This window comes from Pangasianodon hypophthalmus, chromosome 13 (assembly GCF_027358585.1).
Source record: "Pangasianodon hypophthalmus isolate fPanHyp1 chromosome 13, fPanHyp1.pri, whole genome shotgun sequence".
In the NCBI taxonomy this organism is placed as follows: Eukaryota; Metazoa; Chordata; class Actinopteri; order Siluriformes; family Pangasiidae; genus Pangasianodon; species Pangasianodon hypophthalmus.
Genome location: NC_069722.1, coordinates 8,197,210 through 8,209,949, shown reverse-complemented (window position 1 = coordinate 8,209,949; position 12,740 = coordinate 8,197,210). Strand labels below are relative to the sequence as shown.

Sequence of the window (12,740 nt, the reverse complement as noted above, 5' to 3'; positions counted from 1 at the left end):
TTAGCCAATGCTAATCCAAATAACTGCTGACAGATATAGTCGCTGTACCATTTATGCCAACTTACAGGTTTTTAAGAGAGAAAAACACTATTAAAAAATTGTGTAGTTCCTTCAATAAGATGCACTGTTAAAGAGAGGTAAATATTTCCACCCATAAGCAAAGCAGTGCGGTTATGCATCAGTACAATGTGTTTATGTATGTAAATAAGTAATAACCACACAACCCCTTTTTTTTTTTTTTTTTTAGTTATGCTCTTTTATTAGTCCTGGAAAACATGTAAGGCATAATGGTAACATCACACACAGAAGCATTAAACGAGCTCTACGGTCCTCTTGACCACTTTTGTGTGAGTCACACATGATCCAACCCAGAGTCAAGCACAGAAGCAGCGGCCCTTCACAGGGTCTCAAATACATTGGAGAGTACACTGATGGAGGGAGTCGGAGAAAAACAAAAGAAAACAGCCTGTCGCATCTCTGACGTGTGTGGAAGAAAGGGTGATTAATACAAATGCAGCTAGAGAGGAGAGCGATTGTTGTTTGAAGCTATTTAGGAACTGCAGTGTTGAGTCATGTCATGGCAATCATAGGGGTCCTGATATATAAACGCCTAAAGAATCTATATAGAAATCTTCGTTCTTACAAATATGTCGCTGTAATAATAGGCACCACAACTAAGGTGGAAAAAAGTTGTACATTTTATATGACTAAATCCTAAATTTATCATTTGGTAAGTTACCGTCAACCAGCACACACCTAGTCATATCTAAAAATGCTAATTATTCACTTATCGATTTGTCAGTTTGTAGCTTAAATAGGAAAAATGGAAGGTAAAATGTATAAGCTCAAGTGGCTTGAGTCAAATAACACTGCTCTGAAAAGCTGAAAGCAGACCTGAAGGGAGTTTCCTGTTCTGGGAAAGTTACAGTGGCTGTGGAATGGAGAGAGGAAGCTGTGTGGCTCCGATGGAACCTCGACCGCTCTGGCCATCATCCACACAGCTAGCTCCATATCCACCAGAGACACGCACACCTGCAGCTAAGCTCATCTTGGGTCTCTGAACCAAAAAAAGGGAACTGGACTAAAATGCAAATCGTGTGCTAATGTATAAACCTCATGCCAGTGAATGCATGCAGTCATAAAGCAGATGTTAATACTACTGGGACTGAGCTTGGAGGTGAACTGCAGAATAAGTGATTTTTTTTGCTGTACAGTCAGATGAAACCATGACAGAGGAAATGGTGGAATCTATAGCTCTAATGTCACCCAGCCTGAGGTTCAAGAACCAGAACAACCCTGCTTAGAGAATGAGATGGAAGATCCGGGGTGGAACCTGGGTTCTACAACTAGAATCCAGTCCAAACAGTGCAGTTGTTGTATGTATGAACAAAAAAAAAAAAAAAAATAAAAATAATACACTGACAACTTAATATTTTTCTTCACAGCAGGTTGACATTAGTTGACAATGTTCTGCTGTATCTTAACACAATAAGTCTGATCGCCAGTTCTGCACTGTCTGATCTTTCTTTTGAGTTGTAAACACTAACAGATTTAGCAATAACTGATTGATAGATCAGCCCTTCCGAACAGAGCTGGTGTGCCAGAGAGGGCAGTGAGAGTATGTGTGTATTTGTGTTTTTGTGGAGGTATTCCAGCGTTCGTTAACGATCGGCACAGTGAGACCTAAACAGCGTTTGCATGGATTAGCGAAAAAGCCAGGAGTTCTTAAGCACCAGTAAATTTCAGCGATGCGATCAACCACACACGACAGGTACGACATCAGTTTGAGATTTTTTTTTTTTTTTTTAATATACTGCCAGTCAGTTTAAAAGCAACCAGCAATAATTCTCGTCGTTCCTTCTCTTTTGTCGTTCAGTGTAGTAAGGATAGCTGGAGTGAAGGCAAGAGCCTCAAGCACAGTTTGGCACACTTAATCAGGATCAACAGAACATCATTCCTCACATTTGAACAGAAGTGCAGCGAAGCCTCTTCAACTTAGAACCACTCAAACTGAATAGTAGGACTACACAGCAACAACAGCAACAACAACCAAAAAAAAAAAAAAAAAAAAAAAATGATGCAAAACAACAAAAGGTAAGAGAATGAGGACGGACACCCTTCGCTGGAGTGTTAGTCGGGGTCACGTGGTGCTTCAGAACTGAAGCTCTTTTCACAAGAACACAGGGAGAGAACCAGAGATACACAACAAAAAAAAATGAACATGAACTAGAATGATCCCGAAACTGAACTCGCATCAGAATCCAGTTGCCAGTCTCGTGTCAGAACACCGTCACTCTTTAGGCAAGGATGGCAGTGCCACGCCCTTCCCGGTGCATTCTGGGTAACCTCCTCCATGGATGTATGGACAAGCTTTCAGTGATGAACAAACTGTTTGAGATGAAGTTCTGTTTCTTCTATTTGTGACTATCATATATATGTATGCATGTATGGAACAAATTACGTACATGGATATGTGGTTGTGTATGCAAGAGAGCACATAGTGTGTATTTGCTAACCTCAAAAAGCTCTGGAGGGGACTCCTGAGGAACAGTGGGGCTGGGAGTGGGACTGCCATCCCTGTAAGTGCATTAAGATCCACAAGCAGAGTGCAAATAATACCAAACTAAACACAGGCCATTCACCAGGGGGGATTGGGGAGAGAGAGAGATGGGGGTGGGGCTTACAAGTTATGTTTGTTAGAGATAAAACCGCAAGGAGGGGGGACGAGGGAGCTAGCTCATACATGCTAGCTCATAGCATAAGGGAGGTAGAGACAGGAAAAAACAAAAAACAAAAACGAAAAACACATTTTCATCTAAATCTGACAACTGACCTGAGGACAGAGACATCCATGCAACCTCTCAACCACATCTGTACACAACACACACTCTCACAAACACACTGCAGTTCACACACAGACAAAAACCAGACCCGCTGATGGAGGGACAGAAATAAAGTCGCTGCAGTGCATCTATATCGCCATGAGAGGCAGAAGAGCACTACAGATGCATAAATTTAGCCGAGGGAGGAGTCAGTGGGTTTGACTGACGGGTTTCAGAGTTGGAAGGGTGCCAGGTTACGCCCTTGTGACTAGACTCTGACACAGCAGCCTGAATAGATGTCAAATCAGCATATAAAGAGATTCTTAACAATATTTAATTGAATGAAAGCTGGGAAAAGTGTGCAGATATGTGTAGGAGTGATTGGAATTGGTGGGTGGGTGGGTGCAAAACCATGTCATCACTTGCTGGCCAAACGCCTGTTGCTATGCCAACTACTGACGGTAAAACGCAAGCGAGCGAGAGAGAGAGAGAGATCGAGAGAGAGAGAGAGAGAGGAGAAGCAGAGAATCAGAAAAACAATGATTGCTCTGGAAACAGGCCAGCGGTCATAAGGATCGGAGCGGAATGCTCCAGATAATGCGGAATCCTGGAGGAGGCTCGGGAATGAAACACCATTCAGGGTTTATCTCAAACTCAGAGTGTTTCAGAGTCTCTGCTTTAATACAATAACTTGAGAATGTGTGTGTCTGCATGCCTATGTGTGGAGAGAGACGTTTCACTAATGTTGCTCTGTAGCCGAGTTCATTAAGATCCTAGCAGCCAATGTTTAACGACAGATTAATGATTTGACTTGTGTACAGCGTGATGAATAGCAGGACTGTACGCATGAGCAGGCCACTACAGCAAAGACCATAGTGTCTTTGTCAGAATATAAATCATATGATATCCTATAATGTCATGTTCTTATGTTTCTTTTGCGTTTTTGAAAGTGTGCCTTAAAATAAAATGTTTGTAGCACAGCCGCTTTCATTTTCCTGGCCCACAAACCCTGCATTCTTCTAAAAACCTGGAATAGTCATTACTTCTGAAAAACACAGTCATATTCATCATTATTTCCAGCCTGATCCTTAAACTGAAGCTTTTTAAAGAATTCACTATTAGATCATTTTTTTGAGCTTTAATAGGCGTACGTGAAATTTTTAGCAAATCAGAAACCACACTGACTCCTCCTTATTGCCTTGGTGAACGACATGGGCGGGGCTCAGTGATTGACTTCTCCGTCAAAGAGTCTGGTCCAATAAGGAGAGAACAGATGTGACTGGGGAGACAGTAGGGGATTGGAATAAGGGGACAGGACACATATGGAACACTGTAGTCATGGCAACAGGACTCTTGCTCAACCCTGGCATTTACCCATAATCCTTTGTGGGTAACGCAGCTATTACACAAAAAGCATTGAGAATGCAGTTAAGCCAAATATGAAATGGTAGAGAATGAATGCTCAAGATATTAGTAGTGTGTTGTAGCAATGATGAAGGTGAGAAAATGATGAGCGGAAAAGTGATGGAGTAGTGGATTTGGCAGTGTAATACTGATCCAGCATACCTCAAAAGGCACGCAGTTAAAGATTAGTAACAGCACAGAGTACAAGAATGCATGAATACAGGAAAAGTAACACATAAGAGAAATATAGTGGCATAATAGAGTGGTATATCCCTGTTACATGGTGTGTGTGTGTATGTGTGTGTGTGTGTGTGTGTGTGTGTGTGTGTTAGTTAGTGAGCAGCTTTTGAGTTCTCAACTTATATAAGGCTGGATAAACAATTACAGATTTCAGTGCAAGATGATGATTTAAGGCCAGAGTAATTGCCTGGGGTTGAGCCGAGAGCTGGACTACGCTGTACTTCCCAACATCACATACACACACACGTACACACACACTCAACACAGACTCAAATGATCCCCTACTCCCAAGACAAACACAATTCACAGCCACCAATTTCCTGCCTAACTTCTGCCCAACTCTCAATTCTCCTCTTTCTTGGCCTCTTCCTTTTTCTCCTCTACTTTCTTCTCCTCCACTTTCTTCTCCTCCGCTTTCTTCTCCTCCGCTTTCTTCTCCTCCGCTTTCTTCTCCTCCGCTTTCTTCTCATCCTTCTTGGCCTCCTCCTTCTTCTTTTCCTCTTTCTTCTCCTCCTTCTTGGCCTCATCCTTCTTCTTGTCTTCCTTCTTCTTGTCTTCTTTCTTCTTGTCCTCTTTCTTCTCCTTCTCGTCCTTCTTGGCCTCCTCCTTCTTGGCCTCCTCCTTCATGGGCTCGGTGGAGAGGATGATTTTGCCGATGTTGCCCCGCTCCTGCATCCTACGCATGGCATCGGCAACCTGCTCAGAGTGAGGGAGAGGAAGAAAGAGAGAGGGATGGAAAAGAAAGAGCAGCTTGTAGATCCATCTGCTGGGATATGAACACTGAGCAATACTCAGAATACTCAGTTGCACAAACACACATACACATCCACTCAGTTGCACAAACACACATACACATCCACTCAGTTGCACAAACACACATACACACATACAAATCAAGGTAAGGTGAAAATGGAAAAAGAAAAGACAGAAGAACAGAACAAGTGACCTCCTGTTAAGATTTAAGGTAAACTGCAACAGAAAGCTGAATGAATGCACAAACAACTAATCAAGACAATGCTCCACACATCCTCCCTTCCTCTCCACTCCTGTCTCCAGCTCTTCCTTCTGTTTTTCTCTTCTTCTCCAACCATTCACCTCTCCCACACTACACCGCCCAGCAACCGACACCATGGCAACAGAGAGGCATCTCCTAGCAACTGAAAAAAGCCTGACCCTGATGACTAACTACTACTACACACTGGTGAGAGAGAGGGGGAGGCTTTATAAGCATTATTTAAAAAAAAGATTTAAAAATGTTTAGTAGAATGACTTTCTCTTACTGTTGTGTTGTATACAGCAGGGATATACAATTATCTAAATTTTCCCAAACAGGATAGAGAGAGAAAGAGGAAAAAGAAAAAACTCTTTAGTGCTGCTCTTACAAAATGTACATACAAATTTACATGCAAAATTTCTGATAAATTTGCTAAAAAAACAAATATTTAATCAGGTAACCCTATTCTATAGATGCACTTGATGTATAAATACTGACAATAGCCCATTTGTCACACAACTCATCAGCCCCCTCTGCACCATCCATGAGTGAAAATGAACCACAATAATACCGACACAGACCAGAGTTCCTGTGTATTGCTGTGCTATGAGTGCACCAGTCACAGCAGCATTAGTGAGATTTTTAATCTACTCAATGTCATGGCAAGGCTGAGAAACTGTCCACCAACCCACAAATATCCTGCCAAAATCATCATGTGGTCAGAAAGTGACACTGATAAAGGGCCAGAGGACAGTTAACATAATTTGTGCATAGGAAAAATTGCGCTGTAGTCCTACACGGGGCACAAATTATCTAATAAATTAACACAGTGTACACAGTGTTTAAACCTGATACACTTGTACCAGCACCACAGATTCACTATCAGCATAATATCTGGTCGGTGATGGTCATATGGTAGAACTTTCCACTAATAGATGCACAGGGAAGGCAGCTGACAAAACTGTGCATAGAGCTTACATTTATAATACTCTCCAACACTATTCCAAAATTTTATGCGGGAAAAAAAGATGCTTTAAAGAAGGGGTCATGAATTGCAGTCCTTGAGGGACAGAGTGATTTCATGCCTGATTCTATTCACAAGTTAACTCTAACTCTCAGAACACATCATCTGGTCCAGACCTATTCCTCATTTTTATGTGAGGTAACTACATACCCTTCCTATTAGATTCACAAGTTACTGAATAATTCATAGCAGTTAGTGGATAGTATTCTTTAAGTTTACTGACTAAATAATAGGTTAATTACCAGGTTTGGTATGTGTGTAGGTTCATTACCATACTCGTGCCCTCATGTACTGCAGCTGATGACTCATGGTTTTAAACCTGAGCAGATTATTGCAAACACTTTAGAGAAGTGTCCATAAGATCTCTTCAGATCACTTAGCTTTACTGCAACCAAATTCATGTATGTCTGACCATCTCCTTACCAAACCCAGAGCAAGGTCTCCATAGCAACAGGAGAAAGGAGTGTAGATTGAATAAGCAGAGGATGAGAGTGTGATAGATGGAGTATGAGGTAAGATGACAGATTCGTCTTTTTCTTCAAAGGAATGGTGACAGATACATTGACGAAAGATGAACAAAAGAATGTAAAGGACTACAAATACCACATACACACACACACACACACACACTTAAGGTGCTGTACTTAACCTAAGCATCCTTCTCACACACAATGGTGTTACTGTTACCAGCCCAAAGTTGATTATTTTCTAATAACAGCATATCTGTGTTTTATTCCTCTTATACCACAATTTGCCACTGAATACAATTACTATTAATTATTGAATGACACCTCATACCTTTTATCCATTTATAGTTACATTTAATGTTGTGCAACACCTATGAAACAAGTTAATTCCTGTTATTACTTAAATTATAGCAACTATATTTTTTTCTTTAATAAATAACACTTAACATGAAAATCTGTTAATTATTAGTCTTAAATTATGTGCATCATCCAACATACAAGTCTCTGTCAAGATGTAATAGAACGAGTGCATTAATATAAACCTCAACATCATCTAACCAATCAAAACTGAGGATTCAACAGCATTGTGGTATGATCTGGTGTAATGGAACCAGTGCAGTTCATATATACAGCAAGTACATTTTTTTAATACAACAATGGCTATAGTTTGTTATTTTGCACACACGCGCACACACACCTGCTCGAGGTGGTAGGTGGAGTCAATGCGGGGTTTGATCTTGCCCTCCTGGTACAGCTCCAGCAAGGAGTTCATGACGTCTATGACGAGCTCTGTGTCCAGGTAGCCCAGGTGGAAGCCGCAGACGGCACGGTTGCTCTGGCACAGACTCAGGGTGTGAATGGAGAACTGCTGGTACCAGGTTTTAGCCACGGCGAACAGGTTCTTCTTCTGACCAGACAGCATGTTGGCGGCACCTGTGGAAAGCAGGACATCGGGAGGCTTGATAATTCATCAGTCACACCAAAAAAAAGGCATAACCTACATCTACAGCGGTGTATGGTTACATCATATTGCACTGTTTTGTGACATTCTGTAATGACCTGAGAGTGATTAAAGCAAGCGCATCATCTCCTTTTACATATGTTTGAGAGGGAAAAAAATGTTTCAGCCCAGCTTGACTTGACCACTGTGTGTCCATTTACACCCTTTAACACCATGAAACAGAAGGAAATGTGGTTGCACATTTGCACTATTTGTCCATATAGTACACAATAATAGAAGGGATTTATTTGTAATTGCACTATCCGTTGCACCCAGATGAGGATGGGTTCCCTTTTGAGCCTTGTTCCTCTCAAGGTTTCTTCCTCATATTGTCTCAGGGAGGTTTTCCTTGTCACTGTCACCTCTGGCTTGCCCATTTGGGATAAATTCAGATATTTACAATATATTTTTTGAATCCATTTATTTCTGTAAAGCTGCTTTGTGACAATGTCCATTGTTAAAAGCGCTATACAAATAAAATTGAATTGAATTGGATACAAAGTTAAATCTTATCGGCTAATTGCAAACCTGAGCATATAACATCATATGACCTAAGCCAGACAGCTACGTAATGTACTAAAGTTAGCCAGCTAAATTGTTAGCCAAGCTAGTGTTACCTCGCTATGGAAATCGATCATCAGAAATTTAAGCCTCTGGTTCTTTATCAACAAACTGTGTCTCAATAAAAGTAGGGTGGAATGTTTAGGACATTATAAAGGTTAAGAAAAATGTGTTTTAACCAATGAAGTCTCCACAATTCTTTAAATGTTGGTCTTACCTCTCTACCAGTACTAGCTAGCATCGTCACCAAGCTAGCTAACGTTACACTATCACACTGGCTAATAAAGGGCCATGTTGGAGCAGTAACGTAACTTCAATGTCCAAGAAAATAACAATAAATTCTTGAATGTTCACTAACTAATCATCTAGCTAATGTTGGACTGAAAGTTATATTAAAAAATCCAATTTACTAGCAGGCTAGTAAAAATCCAGCACAGCGTGCTAAGAATGTAGCTCACATTAGACTACTATATCTTGTAATTAAAAACAGAGGCAAATTTTGTTAGCAAGCTAGCTAATATTACCGGTACTAGTTACACAATATAGTGGATAACCGCGTTTGGGAACGCAGCAACTAATGTAGGTGCAAATAATAATGTACATTTTAAATTTACCTGGCCACAAAACAGACAAGTACAAAATTATATTTGTTAATATTTAGCATGACTTGTTAAATTAAGTTAAGCATGCAGGGCACATTTTAATTGAGTGTGAAGAAGCCTGAGGACAGAGCTTTGAGGGAAGCACAGAAAAACAAAGTGATACACTAGCCTTTCATAATTGTGTTGCTTTTACGCTTAATTTGGAAAGTGGATTATTAGGATGAATGGGGCCACTGTGGCCTGTGTGTGTGCGTGTGTGTTCCGTGGGCGAGCGTATTACTGAAGGAATTTTGGGGTCTGAATTCTAAGCATGTTCTCGAAGTATGGTGAATAAGAGCTTGTGTGTGTTGGGTTTCTGTCCGACTGACGAGCCACTGTTCCATAGATCCACTGAGAGTCCTTTTCATTTAGTGACGCATTACATGCCTCTTTTCCTCAGTGTCTCAGCATTGTCTGTCTGCAGCGTTGCACCCTGTAACCCCCTCGCTTCTCCTAAAAGCTCTGTTCTCATGTCCGTCAGCACTTTTCCACTCATCGTCTTGTTCGCATTTCCTTGGCCATCCTTCCTTTTAGCAAGATTTAAGCAATTATTTATTTCGGGTACTCTAAATCTGCCCTCTCACCCACCCTATTTCTGCTCCCTACACTCAGACACGCACACATTCACACTAACGCACACAAAGTGGGCTCTGAGCCGGCCTGAGATTTGGACATGTCCCAATCTGCTACATTCGGACACAGGCCGGGTTCTGGGGCAGATAGAGGCTCCATTGTTCCACTTGGCTGCCATGATGCTGATAAGCCCAAGCAGGAGGGGGGGAGAGAGAGAGATCGAGAGAGCCTGCTAGAAAGAGCGTGAGACTGAGAAGAGAGAGAGGGCAGCAGAGGGACACAAGAGTGCTGTGCTGTTTAGTAAACTTGTCATGGGCATTAAGTTTCTAAACATGTGGAGAAAGCGAGGTGCTGACTGCGTGCTGATCATGCATGCTTATCCTACATGATCAGCTGAGGCCTACACTCAATTTGCATTAATGCCTTAGTGTCTGCTTCAATAAGCTGTTTCAGTGAAGTGCAGCACTTTGTGGTCTCTCAGAGACTTCCTAACAACAAGCATGAAGTGATGAGTTTAAAGGTGTAGTCAGGAACGCAGACGGAAGTTAGCTGACACTAGGGCTGTACCATGTGGACAAAAACGTATAGCAATTATCCTACCACACATTGCGAGTATATTCCAGGCTCGTCACAACTGCATAATTATAAAAGACATATTTGCAGAATGACAATTATTTGAGCTAATCACAGTCAACTGTTAGATTCCACAATCATGTTTCCATGTAATTATATAGTCAGCAAGAACAAGATTTTCAATGACAGTGTTGCTATAATCACTTCACTTGTCCTCAGTAACTGGCTTTTGAAGTACATTCAAAATAATCTGATTACATTTTGTTAAATTGTTTCATTGAGTTCAACGAGTTGTTTCATTTGTTATTCAGACCACAAAACTATTGATAGCATGCAGGACAGTCACACAGAAGGGTGAAAGTAATAAATATGCTTTGATGTAAAAGTGATGAAGGTGCATGTAAATTAAAAAGCAAATTAAATTACAATTAGGAGGATGGGTTGATTTTTTATTTATCATTTTATTGAATTGTTAACTCTTAACTCTTCTCATTAATGTGTTTAGCTGTTTTGCTCATCATTTGCAGTGGGTCATTTTTGTTACTTTTGTGCTGTTCTTCGTTCGGCCTGGTCTGTTCTGTGCACTGCTCAAATAATATTCATGTCCCAGAACTTCGTATTAAACCAGCTGATAGAGACGGAGTAACAAATGAGGTGGAAGTAATACACTAAACAACAGATAAGCCAGACCAAAATGCTTGTCTAAATGATAGCTGAAGCTAGCTGTTTCCTTTAGTGTTTCCGCCCAAAGCCATGCGCGCGCGCGCGCACACACACCCCCACCCACCCATGCTACACCACCTGAATACTAGTGCAATAGAGTGAGTTTTCAAAATTGATTAGTTGGTTGTTTGTGATCTAGGGTCACATTAGGGGTTTTGTGTCTGGATCTGCTACAGAGAGCAGGTTTTATTGACAGCAGACTAAATATTACAAAAAGTATTTAAACTTTATTAAAAAAAAAAAAAAAAAACAAGAACTGCTCACACCTTTAACTTTTCAAACTGAATTGGACACTGAACTGTATGTGCCTTCCGACTCACCGTAGCTGATGAGTTTGCCCATTGGCTTCAGCAGGTTGTAGCCCTTATGGGTGTCAGAACCACCCAGGGGATCCAGGACAATGTCCACACCTGAAAAAGAAAAACATGCACGCACACACAAACGCGCACACACAGATTTTTTATTGGTGAATAATATCCCCATTATTCATCTACAGTGTTTATCTTATTTACACTGATGAGAAAACAGTTGAAAGTTCTTCCTTTTCCTGATGAGATAAAGAGCATAAATCGGCCAGCAGGTTTAAAAATACACACACGTATTCTCACTCACATTTATCCCCTCCCACACACATACACAGCTGAATAGCAATGCTACAATTCAAGGTTAAAATAACACACCAGACAAGTTATCAGAATGTAAACAACAAAAGAAACCAAAGCCTGTTTTTAACTGACTTCATGAGGTGGAGACACAAAAGCATTCACAGTGATATAATCATTATTCACTGCTTAATAAATTTACAATGATCTTAAATCTCCAGTCATCAGGATGGTCCTTATATTATGTGCAGTCAAGCTGAACTGACGGCCTTCTGTGAACTTTCCGAATCACTGTTTGAATGCTGCACTGAGGGCAAGTGCACAGCTCTGTTATTAGGCTCTAAAGTCTGGGTAAACTAGGTCATGTCAGGGCTTACATGTTGCTGAATAAGTCTAGCAGTCTAATCTCAAATGTGTGCAGTCTTGTGCAATTCAGTCAGTGAGATCCAGGCAGGCAAACATGGTTTATTACTCAAATCCTGAAATAACCCTGACTTAAAAGCAGATCTGCTTCTCAATAAACTGATTTCAGTCATGACGATCAAACATATTAAATATGTCTTTATAAATATATATATAAATAAAATATAATCGTTAAAGCAGCAGTTTGGCATGGTACAAACCAAGTTTAAATAAACTAACAAGCACTAATCTGCTTGTGCTATCTTTCACTCTTGAGACCAATTGATTTATACTATTATGTTAGTTTTACACTTTGGGATGATCTAAACCAGCGGATTAGCTTATAACTTTGAGACTGATCCAGGTGAGTAGATCAGCCTCCATATTTAAGAAAATTCTAAACTGCTAGGATAGGTTTATCCTTTGGGACTCAAAGCTAGTATAGGCTAGCCTTCCCCTTCCTGACGATACAGACAGGTAGGTTATCCTTCACCTTTGAGGCTAAGCTAAATGTGAGCTTAGTTTTTAACCTTTGGGATGATCTAAACTGGTATGTCAGCTATACCCTTTGGGGCAAGACTAAAGATCGCAGGTTAGTTTTCTACTTCAGCGTAATCCAACCTGAAAGTATAGAGTTTGTTTTGGGGCTAATTAATACTGGTATGTGAGTTTCCCGTTCTGAAATTTCATCATCAATAAACTTTCATCTGTGGA

The 12,740-nt window shown here is 40.7% G+C and overlaps 1 protein-coding gene across 1 annotated transcript in view; it reads right to left on the bottom strand.

Annotated features, from left to right (window-relative positions):
* Window positions 1-229: 229 nt before the first annotated feature.
* The window catches only part of vat1 (vesicle amine transport 1), a 37,004-nt gene continuing 24,493 nt past the window's right edge, over window positions 230-12,740 (bottom strand). The window contains exons 4-6 of the mRNA XM_026916195.3: window positions 11,343-11,432; window positions 7,649-7,884; window positions 230-5,162 (exon numbers count right to left, since the gene is read on the bottom strand). Of these exons, the coding sequence (XP_026771996.3) occupies window positions 4,809-5,162; window positions 7,649-7,884; window positions 11,343-11,432 (680 nt within the window). The 3' untranslated portion in view covers window positions 230-4,808. The remainder of the gene's footprint in view (window positions 5,163-7,648; window positions 7,885-11,342; window positions 11,433-12,740) is intronic.